This window comes from Mobula birostris, chromosome 5 (genome assembly GCF_030028105.1).
Source record: "Mobula birostris isolate sMobBir1 chromosome 5, sMobBir1.hap1, whole genome shotgun sequence".
NCBI lineage: Eukaryota > Metazoa > Chordata > Chondrichthyes > Myliobatiformes > Myliobatidae > Mobula > Mobula birostris.
The window spans coordinates 75448948-75464376 of record NC_092374.1 but is presented as its reverse complement, the minus strand read 5'-3'; the positions used below and the strand labels follow the sequence as shown (position 1 = coordinate 75464376).

The 15429-nt window shown below is 42.3% G+C and overlaps 1 protein-coding gene across 2 annotated transcripts in view; it reads left to right on the top strand.

Annotated features, from left to right (window-relative positions):
• The window catches only part of LOC140197774 (ADAMTS-like protein 1), a 568572-nt gene that overhangs the window by 433590 nt on the left and 119553 nt on the right, over positions 1–15429 (top strand). For both annotated transcript variants that reach the window (XM_072258217.1, XM_072258218.1), the window contains one exon: positions 13511–13595. In XM_072258217.1, the coding sequence (XP_072114318.1) occupies positions 13511–13595 (85 nt within the window). The remainder of the gene's footprint in view (positions 1–13510; positions 13596–15429) is intronic.

Below are 15429 nucleotides of genomic sequence, written 5' to 3'. Positions count from 1 at the left end.
AGATTAACCAGAAAGCACAAGATTTTAATGACTAGTTAAGATGACAATTAGTAAATACAGGTGCTTGAGAAACCCAGAAGTCCAACATTTTATATTGTACCTCAAGGGCCCAGAGGGCTCACAACACCTGATAATCTTGAATTTCTGGCATGCTGGTGGTGTCTTCCACAGACTGGCACAAAGTACTTATTGAGTTTGTATGGCATTTCTTTGTCCCCCATTACTACCTCTATGAGAATTGTGATCAGTTTTGGTCCGATTATCTAAGAAAAGATGTGTTGGCTTTGAAGAAGGTCTAGAGGAGTTTCATGAGAATTATTCCAGTAGTGAAAGGGTTGATGTATGAGGAGCATTTGATGGCTCTGGCCTTGTACTTGCTGGAGTTTTCAAGAATGAGGAGGCACCTTATTGAAACCTGTCGAATATTGAAAGACCTGGATAGAGTGGATGCGAAGAGGATGTTTACTATAGTGGGAGAGTTCTGGGATTGGTGGCACAGTCTCAGAACAGGGAGGCATATATTTAGTTCAGAGATAGGGAATTAAATCTGTGCAATTCATTGCCACAGGCAGCCGTGAAGGCCAAGTCACTAGGTATACTTAAAGTGGAGGTTGAAAGGTTCTTGATTAATCAGGGTATCAAAGGTTATGGGAGAAAGCAGGAAAATGGGATTGAGAGAGATAATAAATCAACCATGATGGAATGGTGGAGCAGGCTCAATGGCCTAATTCTGCTGCAATGTTTTAGATTAGATTATTAGATTATGAGGACGCGCAGACCTCTTTTATTGTCATTTAGTAATGCATGCATTAAGAAATGATACAATGTTTCTCCAGGATGATATCACAGAAACACATGTCAAACCAACTGAAAAACTGACAAAAACCACATAATTATAACATATAGTTACAACAGTGCAAAGCAATACTGTAATTTGATAAAGAACAGACCATGGCACGGTAAAAAGTCTCAAAGTCACTCGAAAGTCCCATCATCTCACGCAGACGGTGAACCTCCAGCGCCGCAAACTTGCCGATGCAGCATCCTGGAAGCATCCGACCACAGTCCAACTCCGAGTCCATCCGAAAACTCCGAGCCTTCAACCAGCTTTCCGACACTGAGCACCGAACACCATCTCTGCTGAGCCCTTCGACCCCGGCCCCGGCAACAGGCAGTAGGCAAAGCCGAGGATTTGGGGCCTTCCCCTCCGGAGATTCTCAATCGCACAGTAGCAGCGGCAGCGAAGCAGGCATTTCAGAAGTTTCTCCAGGTGTTCCTCCATGCTTCTCACGGCTGTCTCCATCAAATCAGGATTGTGCACGGCCCCCTAGTTAACACATACGATATTATTTGCAACAGCCGTGCACACTACGTCGCGCCACCATCTTCTCCTCCCTCCCATGGTCTATGAATTATATAAGGAGGCAAAGGTTAGCAGTAAACTCAAAGAGTGGGAGGAAAACTAGTTTAGCAAAGGTGGACAATAATGTTGAGAAAAAAGGAGAAAATAAACCATGAAGACAAACTAATGAGAAAAATAAGCTGGATGAATGGAGCTTCTTTAGGCATATGAATAATTTAAAAACGATGTTCAAGTGAGTATTAACTCCATAGAAAATTTGGCTGGGGAGATGGTTATGGGAGAATTAAGGAAATAGCAGAATAGTTAAACAGAATTGGCAGGACGTATATGTGGCAGAGGGTTGTACAATAGGAAGTAATCTGATCTCCCCATGGAGAATGAATAGAGCTAAAAGAAGTAGCTGTAAAGGTAGTCAATGCATTAGATAAGATCTTCCAAAAATTGTAATTTTCTTAAGGGTGGAAAAACTGCCATTGTGACATTGCTGTTCATAAAGGGAGAGATGGGAGACAAGAGATGGGTAACAAGAGATGGGAGACAAGAAGCTTCACATCCATTGTTGGTGAAACGTTAGAATGTACTTTAAGGCAGTTCTGATAAGGATGAAAGGCAACTATGTTAAAAATGGATGACAAAATATATTGAAAGTGTGATTATTAAAAAAAAGAAGCTTCTTCTGCTTAGGCAATTACAATCAAGTGAGTCTTTCAACAAGTATAAAGTGTGTAGGAGAGCAGAAATATCCTTGGAAATATTAAGGAGAACTGTAACGCATTTTATCAGGAGCAAGAGAGTTGCCAGCGAGGGAAAGGATGGGTTCCATCACAGTCTAAAGGGGTAACCTCTTTATAGAATCACAAGATGGAGGTGGAAAATAGTGTGTTCATGGATGCATTGTCCGGAGCATTTTAGTATCAAGAAGGTGGTGGTATTAGATATCTTGAAGTACGAAAGGGTGGATAAATGACTGATCAAATGATATAGCAACACGCACGGAATGCTGGAGGAACTCTGCAGGCCAGAACAGTACAGCACAGGAACAGGCCATTCGACCCACAATGTTGTGCCAAACCAGCTAAACAGCAAATTAGAAACACCCAAATACTAATCCCTCCTACCTACACCATATCCCTATCCCTCCATCCTCCTTACAACCATGTGCTTATCCTAATGTCTCTTAAAAATCTTTTAAAATCTTTTTATTAATTTTCCAAAGTTATAACCAAAATAACAATGTTGATACAGAGAGATTGGAATAATCTTATTGTTAATAAGCATATACAGAAAAGATTTCAAATAACACAGGTATAATACTTTCAAACTCATGATGTAATTAATCATAAAGAAAAAATAAATAAAAAGAAAACATACAAAGAAAAACCCAAAAAGCAACAAATAAAAGAACTATTTGTAAATACTAAACCCAAAAAAAGCAAACAGACCAAAACAAGGCTAGACCATTATCTTAAATTGAACACGTTCAATAATGTCATCAACTCCGCTCCTCTATTCATATATTTTAGGTTAATAAGAAGGATTCGGAAAGGTCAAATTACATCACATAAAAGTCACTAGTGTATTTGCCTCTACCACCATACCAGACAGCACAATCCAGGCATCCACCACTCTCTGAGTAATAAACTTACCCCTCATATCCCCCTTGAACCTAATCCCTCTCCCCTTCAATGTTAGCCCTCAGGTATTAGAAACTTCAACCCTGGGAAAAAATACTCACTGTCCACTCTATCTATGCCTCTCATAATCTTGTAAATCTCTATCAGATCTCTTCCAAGCCTCTGACGCTCCAAAGAGAATAGACTATGCTGATCCAGCCTCTCGTAATAGCACATGCCCTCTAAACTAAGCAGCATCCTGGTGAACCTCTTTTGTACCTTCTCCAAAGCCTCAACATCTTTCCTATAGTGCGGTGAACAGAACTCTACATAACACTCCAGATGTGGCCTAACCGGAGTTTTATAAAGTTGCAACATAACTTTTTGACATTTGAACTCATAAAAGCAAGCATCCCATAAGCCTTCTTAACCACCTTATCAACCTGTGTAGCCGCTTTCAAGGAGCAATGAACTTGGATTCCAAGATCTTTCTGCTCAGCAGCACTGTTAAGGACCTTGCCCATAACAGTGTACTGTCTCCTAGCATTTGCTCTACTGAGATGCAACATTGATCTGGGTTAAACTCCATCTGCCATTTCTCAGCCCATACCTGTAACTGATCTATATCATGCTGTATTCTTTTCCAATCTTCTACACTATCCAGAACTCCACCAATCTTGGTATCAGCCACAAATTTACTAACCCACACATCTACATTTTCACTCAGGTCACTTATATACACTACAAACAGCAAAGGTCCCAGCACAGATCCTGGCAGAACACATTCCAATTACAAACCTCCAGCTCAAATAAGTCCCTTTGAACACTACTCCCTGTCTTCTATGGGCAAGCCAGTTCTGAAATCAAACAGCCAATTTGTTGTGGATCCCATGCATCAGTCTTCAGGATTAGCCTCTCATGATGGACTTTGTCAAACGCCTTACTAAAATTCCAAGTAGACAACATCCACTGCCATACCCACATCAATCTCTTTCATCACCTTGTCAAAAACACAGTCAAGTTGGTAAGGAACGACCTGCCACACACAAAGCCACGCTGGCACACTGTAATTAGGCCATGGGTTTCCAAATACTCATAAATCCTATCCCTAACAATTTTCTCCAGCAATTTCCATACAACTGATGTGAGACTCATCTGTCTATAATTCCCAGGATTTTCCTTTGCTCCCTTTTTAAATAGAGGTTCAACTTTAGCCACTTGCCAGTCCTCCGGGACTCTGCCTGTGACTAGAGAGGACATGATACTGATCAAGGGCCCAGTAATCTTCTCTCCTGCCTCCTTCAATAATCTGGGATAAATCACATCAGGCCCTGGGAACTTACCCGCCTTAATACTCATTAGGAGGCCCAACTCTTCTTCCTCCTTGAACTCTAAGTGCCCTAACGTAATCATACAGTCAGCACTGATCTCCTGGGCCTCCAGATCCTTTTGATTGGTAAATACTGAAGAAAAGTACTCATTAAGTACCTCACTCACATTCTCACGGCTCCAAGCAAATATTACCCCTTTATCCTTGAGTGGTTCCTCCCTCTCCCTAGTTATTCTCATACTCTTGACGTGCTGTATGTATAGAATGCCTTGGGATTTACCTTCATCCTACTTAACAAGGACTTTTCATGTTCCCTCATGGCTTTCCAAATTCCCTTCTTTACTGACTTCTTTATACTCCTCATGTACTTTGGTTGATCCTAACTTCTGAAGCTTTGCATACTTTTCCTCATTCTTCTTTACTAAATTCATCACTTCTCTGGACATTCAATGTCTCTTATCTTTCCATCCCCATTCTTACTTCTAACAGGAACATACCTTTCTTGTACTCTTGCAATTGATCTTTAAAACCTTCCACGTGTCTGATGTGTACTTGCCAGAGAAAAGGTCTTCCCAGTTAATGCTTAGTTCCTGCCTAATGCCCTTAGCGTTTGCTCCACTCCAATTTAAAACACTCCCACAAGAACCATACCTATTCCTATCTATAGCTATCCTTAAAGATAAGGAGTTGTGGTCACTGTTCACCCATTGAAAGATCAGCCACCTATCCGGGCTCATTACCCATCACCAGGTCCAGTATGACCCCTCCTCTCATTGGACCATCCATATATTGTTTTAAGAAACCTTCCTGGACACACTTAACAAAGTCAGCCCCATCTAAATCCCTTACACAAAGAAGGCCCCAGTTTTTATTAGGGAAATTGAAGTCCCCCACGACAACAACCCCAATATTTTTACACATCTCCTTAATTTGACTGTGTATTTGTTCCTCAATGTTTCAGTGGCCATTAGGGGGTCTGTAGATCAACCCATCAGTGTGATTGCACCCTTCCTATTCCCGAGTTCCACCCAAATGGACTCAGCATCTGACCCTTCCATTATGTCTCCTCTAAGTGCAGATGTGATCGATACCAGAATGCTTGAGGAAGCAACGAAGGAGATAGCTGGAACTATGATGAGGAGGTAACAAAGCAGATTGGTGAAGGCACGACTATACAGTGCCTATAAAAAGTATTCACTCCCCTTGGAAGTTTTCATGTTTTATTGTTCATTGCATCACTGTGGATTTAATTTGGCTTTTTTAACACTGATCAACAGAAAAAGACTCTTTCATGTCAAGGTGAAAACAATCCCTACAAAGTAATTTAAATAAATTACTTATATAAAACACAAAATAATTGATTGCATAAGTATTCACCCCCATTAATATGACACACAAAATCATCACTGGTGCAGCCAATTGGTCTTAGAAGTCACATAATTAATTAAATGGAGATCACTGTGTGCAACCATGGCGTTTCAATTGATTATAGTAAAAGTACACCTGTATCTGGAAGGTCCAACTGCTGGTGACTCAGTATCCTGGCAAGAACTACACCATGAAGATAAATGCACGCTCCAAATAACTCCATGAAAAGGTTGTTGAAAAACACAAGTCAGGAGATGGATACAAGAAAATTTCAGAGTCACTGAATAGTGTATCCCTTGGAGTACAGTTAAGTCAATCATCAAGAAATGGAAAGAATATGGCACTGCTATAAATCTGCCTAAAGCAGGCTGTCCTCAAAATCTGAGTGAGTGTCCAAGAAGGGGACTAGTGAGGGAGGCCACCAAGAGACCTATGACAACTCTGGAGGAGTTAGAAGCTTCAGTAGCTGAGATGGGAGAGACTGTGCATACAACAGCTGTTGGTTGGGTGCTTCACCAGTCGCAGCTTTCTGGGAGTGTGGTGAAGAGAAAGTCACTGTTGAAAAAACACACACATGAAATCTCAGCTAGAGTTTGCCAGAAGGCATATGGGAGACTCTGAAGTCAGTTGGAAGAAGGTTCTATGGTCTGATGAAACCAAAATTGAGTTTTCTGGCCATCAGAAAAAAACGCTATGTTTGGCATAAGCCAAACACCGCACATCATCAGAAACACACTATCCCTACCGTGAAACATGGTGGTGGCTGCATCATGCTATGGGGATGATTCACTGCAGCAGATCCTGGAAGGCTTGTGAAGGTAGAGGGTAAAATGAATGTAGCAAGGTACAGGGAAATCCTGCAGGAAAACCTGATGCAGTCTGCAAGAGAACTGCAACTTGGGAAATATGTTTTCCAGCAAGACAATGACCCAAGCATAAGGCCAAAGCTACACAGGAATGGCTTAAAAAAAAAAATCAAAATTAATGTCCTGGAGAGGCCAAGTCAGAGTCCAGACCTCAATCCAATTGAGAATTTGCAGCTGGATTTCAAAAAGGTTGTTCACTTACGATCCCCATCCACAATCTGGTAGAGATTGAGTGGTTTTGTAAAGAAGAATGGGGAAAAATTGTAGTGTCCAGATGTGCAAAGCTGATAAAGACCTAACGACACAGATTCAAGGATGTAATTACTGCCAAAGGAGCATCTACTAAATAAGCTGTACTGACTTAAAGGGGTAAGTAATCAGTTATTTTGTATTTAATAATTGTAATAAATTTAGACCAATTTGTCTTCACTTTAACATGAAAGAATCTTTTCTATTGATCAGTGTCAAAAAAGCCAAACTAAATCCACTGTGAGTTAATACTGTAAAACAATAAAACATGAAAACTTTCGGGGGGTGGGGGTGAATACTTTTTAAACGCGCTGTATATAGTGTTGATATGGACATTAGTAAGGGGCATTTGACAAGATCCCGCATGATAAGTTATTCTAGATTTTAAGATATGTGAGATCAAGATGAGCTGGCTTGGTGATAGGAGGCAGAGAGTTGTGGTTGAAGGATACTCTTTCAATTGCAACGCTATGCCCAGCGGTGTATGGTCAAGATCACAAGCCCTTGCTTGAGATTTTAATAGTTGGATGTGAAATTAAGGAGTGCGGTTAGTAAGTTTGCAGAAGACATGAAAGTCAATGCATAGCAAGGACGATTCTAGACAGGATAAATCCATAATCAAAGCTTTTTCTCTTCGTTTTGACCCTCTGTCCACGCTGAAACGCCATTTTCCTCCCCCGAAAATGGAGCTTTTCTAAAACGCTCTGCAGAGCGTGTAAACCTGAAAACGCCGGTTGGGCTGTGTAGTGTGTACGGGGTAACCAGAGCTTTTTAAAAATGGTGTCATGACGTGCCAGAACAGAGGGTGGCAGCAGCATGGCATTTCATTGTTTTCTTCAACGCATATAGCATTCTTTATAGCGGTTGAGGATGTCATTATATTTGGTTTGGCACGACTCCCAGTCCACATTCTCTGCTCCTTTGCTGACTTTGTAGTCACTTGTAAATCACAGAAGCAGCTCAACTTCATTGTCTGTCCAAATGAAGAAGTCCGGTCTGCTTTTTCCAGCAGAAGTTTTCTTTGTATTCCTCGAAGACATTGCTGAAAACTTTCTTTCACTGTTGTTGTAGGTACTCTAGTTTTTGACCAATGGAAATAGCACAATGCCGCCGTGGAAACGGAAATAGTATACCGTTTCCTCTTCAATTGTTTTCTGTAGATGTGTCCTGCCCATGCCTAGTAGGAGGAGATTTGCCCAAATACCCATTTTAATGTGGACGGAGGTATTTTCAAAATTATCTGGTCTAGTGTGGACGTAGCCTAAGACTACAGCAAAATAGAATCAGATGAAAAGTTGTATGGTGTGTCTTATGCCAACAAGCACAATGTGATGCATCTTGGGAAGTGAAATAAATGATTGGGCACCAAGTAATGTTGCTGAATGGAGAGGCCTTGGGATTCAAGACCAGAGTTTCCTGAAAGTGGCATCACAGGGAGTCAGGGTGGTGAAGAATGCTCATACCATTTGCCTTCGTAGGTCAGGCCATAAAATATAAAAGTTAGGACGTTTACAGACACTGGCTAGACAACACATAGAGTATTCCGTGCCATTCTGGTTGCCACACTATAAGAAAGGTGTGATAGTACAGAGGAGATTGTTACCTGGACTGGACAACTTTACCACTTTGGAGAGATTGGGTTGGCTGGTTTGTTTTACAATAGACAATAGGGGCAGGAGTAGGCCATTCAGCTGTTTGAGCCAGCACCACCATTCACTGTGATCATGGCTGATCATCCACAATCAGTACCCTTTTCCTGCCTTCTCCCCATATCCCTTCACTCGGCTATCTTTAAGAGCTCTATCTAACTCTTTTTTGAAAGAATTCAGTGAATTGGCCTCCACTGCCTTCTGAGGCAGAGCATTCCACATATCCACAACCCTTTGTGTGAAAAAGTTTTTCCTCAACTCTGTTCTAAATTGTCTACCCCTTATTCTTAAACTGTGGCCTTTGGTTCTGGACTCCCCCAACATTGAGAACAAGTTTCCTGCCTCTAGCGTGTCCAATTCCTTAATAATCTTATATGTTTCAATCAGATCCCCTCTCATCCTTCTAAATTCCAGTGTATACAACCCCAGTCGCTCCAATCTTTCAACATATGACAGTCCCACCATCCCGGGAATTAACCTCCTGAACCTACGCTGTACTCCCTCAATAGCTAGAATGTCCTTCCTCAAATTTGGAGACCAAAACTGTACACAATACTCCAGCTGTGGTCTCACCAGGGCCCTGTACGACTGCAGAAGGACGTCTCTGCTCCTATACTCAATTCCCCTTGTTATGAAGGCCAGCACGCCATTAGCTTTCTTCGCTGCCTGCTGTACCTGCAAGCTTACTTCCAGTGACTGATTTACCAAGAGCAAAGGAGACTGAGGGATGACCAGATAAGAGATATATAAAATTATGAGTAACATGTAGGGTAGATAGTCAGAATCTTTTTCCAGTATCAGTGAGTGAGGCCAAGAGCTGGCTCCGTTTTATGCTATAGAACTCTGACCCTATGATACTCCATTTGCCACAACCTTGCCACTCCTTGACCTCTTAATATCTCTCTAATGTTCTTGTAACTTGCTATCCCACCATTCAGCCAGTCATCTGGCTAATGCTGCAGTCTTGAGCCACTCTGGGTTTGTTGATTAAGTTCCATGAAAATGAATTTCACAGTGGATGACATACTACAGGCCCTGGACTATCAGGGATAAATCACTCCCAGTTTTTTGATGTTGGAAGTTCAGCACTGAGAGCATAAAATCATCGAATTCACTCCAGATGCTGAAACAGTTCCGTATCACAGTTCATCCACATTTCAGGCCTTTGCTATAGAATGATGCAACCATTTAGGCTTGGTTCCAGTGGGCATTTGGGACCAATCCACAAGGAAAGTCTTTTAATTTCTTGGAGGATGAATAGAAAAACTCACTTATCCAAAAATGAAACTACTTTTTTTAAATTTTCTCACTTCATTATTCTAATGAGTGGTTCTGAAATGAGTATCTGTAATTGTAACAAACTGTAGCCTGTGATGGCAATTTCTGTAAGCTGATCAGTTGCTGTTTTTGTGAGATGCACCATATTGTGTCTGGACTGGGATTGTACTGCTGTTACACTAAGACTTCAACCCAACAAATTATTCACTGTAAATTATATCAGACAGAAGCAAAATCAAAGTAGTGTTCTGGATATGTATCTCAAGCAGCCAATAAAACATAATGTCTATTACCCCTCGCACGCATCCCAAATTAAATTAAACTTCACTTCAGTATGTTCTCGCAGGAATCCCAATATCACACAATTCTCCCACAGAGCTTGGGGAACAAACTCTTCCTCCTCGTTCTAAATACACTACTGTGCAACTGGACGTTGGACTTCCTAATCAACAGACCTCCGATAGTTAGGACTGACAATTGCTCCTCCCTCCCTATCTTCCTCAATATGGGTGCTTTGAGGATACTGTCAAAATCTGCCTTACCTGACACTCAGAGTTTGCAGCAGTGCTCCAAACTCCGAGTTCTGTAGCTATCCCTGTAGTCAGTATGGAGTTTATTGGGCGGTCTTGACAGTGCATGAATCCCATTATCCCCTGATTGCCTTCAATACTACACACCTCCATTTTGCTCTGAAAGTTACTTCTTTCCAAATACAAAACTGATTCTTACTTTGTCAGGTGAAAAAGATTCCAATGTTTCTGCTCAACTCCAGGCTTTTGGGAACTTAGTGAGATCTCAGTGAGGACTATGTGCTGAAGTGATGGGATCATGTATGACTTTTTTTTTAACGCTTGTTTTGAGGAAAATAATCCACACTTCCCTAAGCTATTATGGCTATTTCCACAGTGGCAGAAATGAGAGGGACACTTCTATGGGAGAAGAGGAGTGGCATTTTTACAGGAATAAGAGTTTCTATTTCTGTGAGCAGGAACATCAGAATTAGGTTTATTAACACTGACATGTGTTATGAAATTTGTTGTTTAGAGGCAGCAATACAGTGCAGAAAATAGAAATATAATTAAGTGACAATAAGAAATATAAAATAAAGTACAAAAAGAGTGCAAAATAGTGGGGTAGTATTCATGGATTGTTCAGCGATCTGATGGGGGAAGGAAAGAAGTTATTCCTAAAACAATGTGTGTCTTCAGGCTCCTGTACCTCCTCCCTGATGGTAGCAATGAGAAGTGGGCATGTCCTGAATGGTGAAGATCCTTAATGAAGGATGCTGCCTTCTTGAGGCACTGCCTTTTGAAGATGCTTTTGATGGTGGGCTGGCTAGGCTCCATGATGAAGTTGGCTGAGTCTACAACCATCTCAGTTTTCTTCATTTCTGTGCATTGGAGCCTTCATACCAGACGGTGATGCAACCAGTCAGAATTGTCTCTGCTCTACATCTGTCGTAATTTACAACTCTTGTAACATACCAAATTTCCTCAGGCTCCTAATGAAGTAGAGCCCCAGGAGTTCCTTCTTTGAGATTGCATCAATATGTTGGGCCCATGATAGTTCCTCGAGATGCTTATGCTCAGTAACCTGAAACTGTTAACCCTTTCCACTGCTGACCCCTCAATGAGATATGTTCCCTTTCCTGAAGTCTTTAGTCTTACTGATGTTGAGTGCAAGGTTGTTGTGACACCACTCAACCAGCCAATCTATCTTACTCCTGTACATCTTCTCAACACCATCTGAGATTCTGCCTACAACAGTTGTATGATTGGTGAATTTACAGATGGTGTTTGAACCACAAAGTCAAGAGTGTAGAGAGAGTAGAGTGGTGGGTTCAGCACGCTTCCTTGAGGAATGCCTGTGTTGATTTCCAACAAGGATATCTACACTGACTGTGGTCTCCCAGTGAGGGAGTAAAGGATCCAGTTGCAGAGGGAGGTACAAACACCCAGGTCTTAATGTTTGCGAACGGTTAGTGATGAATGCTGAGCTGTAATCAGTAAACAGCAGTAGGTATTGCTATTGTGTATGTGGTTCAAGCCTGAGTGGTGGTCTTGGTGTATGGTGGGGTAGGTTAGTGGTTGGAGGTGTTGATCAGCCTTACTGCTTGGGGAAAATAACTGTCTGGTGGTCCTGGTGTGGAGCATCCTGCTGGGAATGGGACAAACAGTCTATGAGCAGGGTGGGTGGGATCCTGCATGATATTGCTGCCCTTTTTCTGGTAGGCTGGTGCCGGTGATGCGTTGGGCAGTTTTGACTACCATTATAGAGCCTTCCTGTCCGCCACAGTGCAGTTTCCGTACCATGCGATGAAGTAGCATGTTAGGATGCTCTCTACTGCGCATCTGTAGAAGGATGTGAGTATCATAGACCAGCTCTCTCACCCTCCTCAGAAAATAGAGATGTTGGTGAGCTTCCCGGATTGTACAGGGTGTGCTCTTAGACCATGGGAGATTGTGTGAGGTGTGCAGTGTCGGGAGTTTGATACTGCTTGCATGCCATGGTGCTGATATAAAGAGGGGTGTGAGAGGTGTAAGTTCCAATGAAGTCGATAAACATCTCCCTTGTCTTGTTCACCTTGAGGAGGAAGTTATTTGCCTGCTACCAGACCTCCTCTCAGTAGGCCATCTCATCATTGCTAGTGATGAGACCCACCACTGTCGTACCATTGGTGAACTTGACAATGGGATTGCATGGGTGTTTGGCCGTGCGGTCATGTGTATTTAGACTGAGGGGGAAGAGTTTGTTCCCAAGACTCTGTTTTCTTTTCTTTTTAGTGGAAGAATAGTGTTGAATGCCAAACTGAAATCCAGAAACAACATTCTGACATAAATGCCCTTGTTTTCTAGGTGTGTTGGGGCCAGGTGCATGACAGATGCTATGGCATCTGTCATAGAGCAATTCAGTCAGTAAGCATATTAGTGATTGTCCGGTGATGCAGCAATGTGCAATTACCAGCTGTCCAAAGCACTTCATGATGTTTAGCATCGGTGCCACCAGGTGGTAGCTGTTTAGTTCTGAGGGTGCAGAGTTATTTTTGGTACAGGGACGATGGTGGTTGATTTTGAAGCACGTGGGGACAGCAACTGGCTGAGTGAAGCAGTGAAGATGTCGGAGAAGACGTCAATGAGGTGGTGTGCACACTCTGAGTTCTCAGCCAGGGATTCAAAATCCTTCTCACACCTGCTGCTGTCACAGACGGTGTCTTCTCACCTGGAAGGTGGGTGGCATTTGTTGCGCGCCTCGAAGTGTGCACAAACGTTGTTTAGAATGTCTGTGTGGGCGGCATCACAGGTACAGTCAACACTGTGTTCCTTGTATAGTCAGTATTGCCCTTGATGCCCAGCCACATACACTGGGGATCATTATCAGACAGGTAAATATCTTTGTCCCCTTGATGCCCTTGGGGCAGTGATGATGAACAGTTAACTCCCTGATCAGGTAATGTGACCGGCATTTAATTGTAAGATGCTCACTTGCCAACAGAACAGCAACTACTAACTACAGATGAGTTTGTGCACCAACCTTTGTTAATGTACACACAGAGTCCACCTCCTTTTGGATTTCCCCGTTGTATCTACACCTTGGATTATAATACCTTGCAGTTCCTGGCTGATTGAATAACTAACATATATAAAAACAATCATTCTCAATGAAATCTTGAAGACAATAAAAACAAACGCAATTACATGAAAGAGTATCTGAGAGGAGACTGAGACCTTGTCAGAACATTCATCATCTTCCTTCCTTTCTCAACCCTGCAGTTGATATGTTTGTTTGATTTATAGAGAGACTTCCTGTGGAAGCAAAGCTGCCCTGGTACAAACAGGCACAGGAGCTGGAGGAACTGCTGGTTGTTTCCGAGGAGCCTTCGTGAGTCTGTTGGAATTTTATTTCTATTTGGGGATAAAAAAAAAACGTCCAAGTCAGTGAGAATGAGGCTGTTAAGTTGGTTCTAATACTGTCTGTCACACAGATCAAGTGAAGATGGTCTGATGTGTGTATACAGCCATGGCCATACAGGAAGGGAGAGTCACATTACATCGACCCAGGGTGGGTTTGCTTTTCATGTTAACTATTTCCCCTTCAGCAAAGGTTGTGCAAATTACCACTTAGATGTCTGTTTGAATCAGCCTAACAATCCCATCTGACCTCTCCTGATCCTCTGCTGATGTTTACTTTTCAGTTTCTGGAGGCTGGGATATTGTGTTGGAGGTCAGTTACTTTCTGACATATTGCCCAAGCCTATTTGGTACACAGTTGAGCCTCACAGTGAATGTCAGCAGAAAGTACACTAGTTCTCTCCAATAATTTCTCAGGATATTTGCATCACTTGGAAGGCCATCATTATTGTCCGTACCTCATTACCCTTGAGAAAGTGGGGATGATCCAACTTCTTAAGCTTTTCTGTACTCCTTTTGGTGAGAACACCCACAGTGCAATTAGGGAGGGACTTTGAGGATTTAGACATAGATAGGCTGAAGAACCAGCAATATATTTTCAAGTCAGGACTGCATCCAACTTGGAGGAGAACCTACATCACAAGCACAAGCTCAGGTCTATTGTGTCCTTTCTGCCTCAGGTGCTGATGGGGTTCTATCCATGAGACCGTAAGACGTAGAAGCAGACTTCTGCTATTGAGTCTATTCTACCATTCAATAACAGATGATTTTATTCAATTCCTTTTTCCGGCTTCATCCACATAATCACTAACACCTCTCCTTACCAAACAAAAACGTATCAGTTTCTACCTTGAATGTACCAACGCAGACTTCATGTTTTTGGACAAGCTGCTGGCCTATGGAGAACAGATAATTGGTTCAATCTTTTAAAAAAAATAAAATAAAATAAAATGGAGAGGCAAGTGAGTGTGGAAGTAGGAAGAGAGTTAGGCCTGCTCCATTTTCAGGGCTTTGCCACCTGTCAACATGACACTCTGGGTCAAGGTAACAGCTATGGTGAGGAGGGGAGGATCGGTGCTTTTAAGGACTGGCGTACAGAGTGATCCAGCCTGCAAAAAGGAATCAATCACAGAATAGGATCAATAGCCAGCGGTGAATCTGGAGTCAGGAACCAGGGTGCAGAGTGGTGAGGACAATGAGGGGTTGGTAGAGAGCATGACAGGTGGAGGCTGATGAGTTTGGAAGGATGGATGGAGCTCTCTGTGGCTGTTGTAATAAAAATGTTGTATTAACCCAGAGCACACATCAGGCAGTGTTCGTACTCCCAGCCTCCATGTCAAGTTGTCAGACCTCCTATTAACTATTTCATACAGACTCCAGAGACTGTGTTCTTTGCTTTCATTGGTGGAAGAGACTTGAGCAGAATGGTATGCAACTTGAAGGGAAGCCCACTTTCAAGACAAGAGGCTGGTAATGTGAAACTGACTAATGTCGACATTTCTTCTCATAGGGGCTAGCGAATCTCGGGTATTCTCTGCCTCAGAGTACTGTGGAGGCTTGATCATTACTAGTATTGAAAATGCAGGTAGATACATTTTCAGAAGATCTGGGGATTTCAGGCCTTGGGGACCTGGAACAGAGGAGTTGACCTGGGACATGTATGGGGGACCAAGAGACCTCCCACCTGCTCCTATTCTCTTGTGTTGTTGAGTGTCAACTCCAAATGTCTTGTGTCACTACAGCCTGTTCAAACTACAAACCAAAGCTCCTTATCCACATGCACTAACCAGGCAGATTAGAAAATT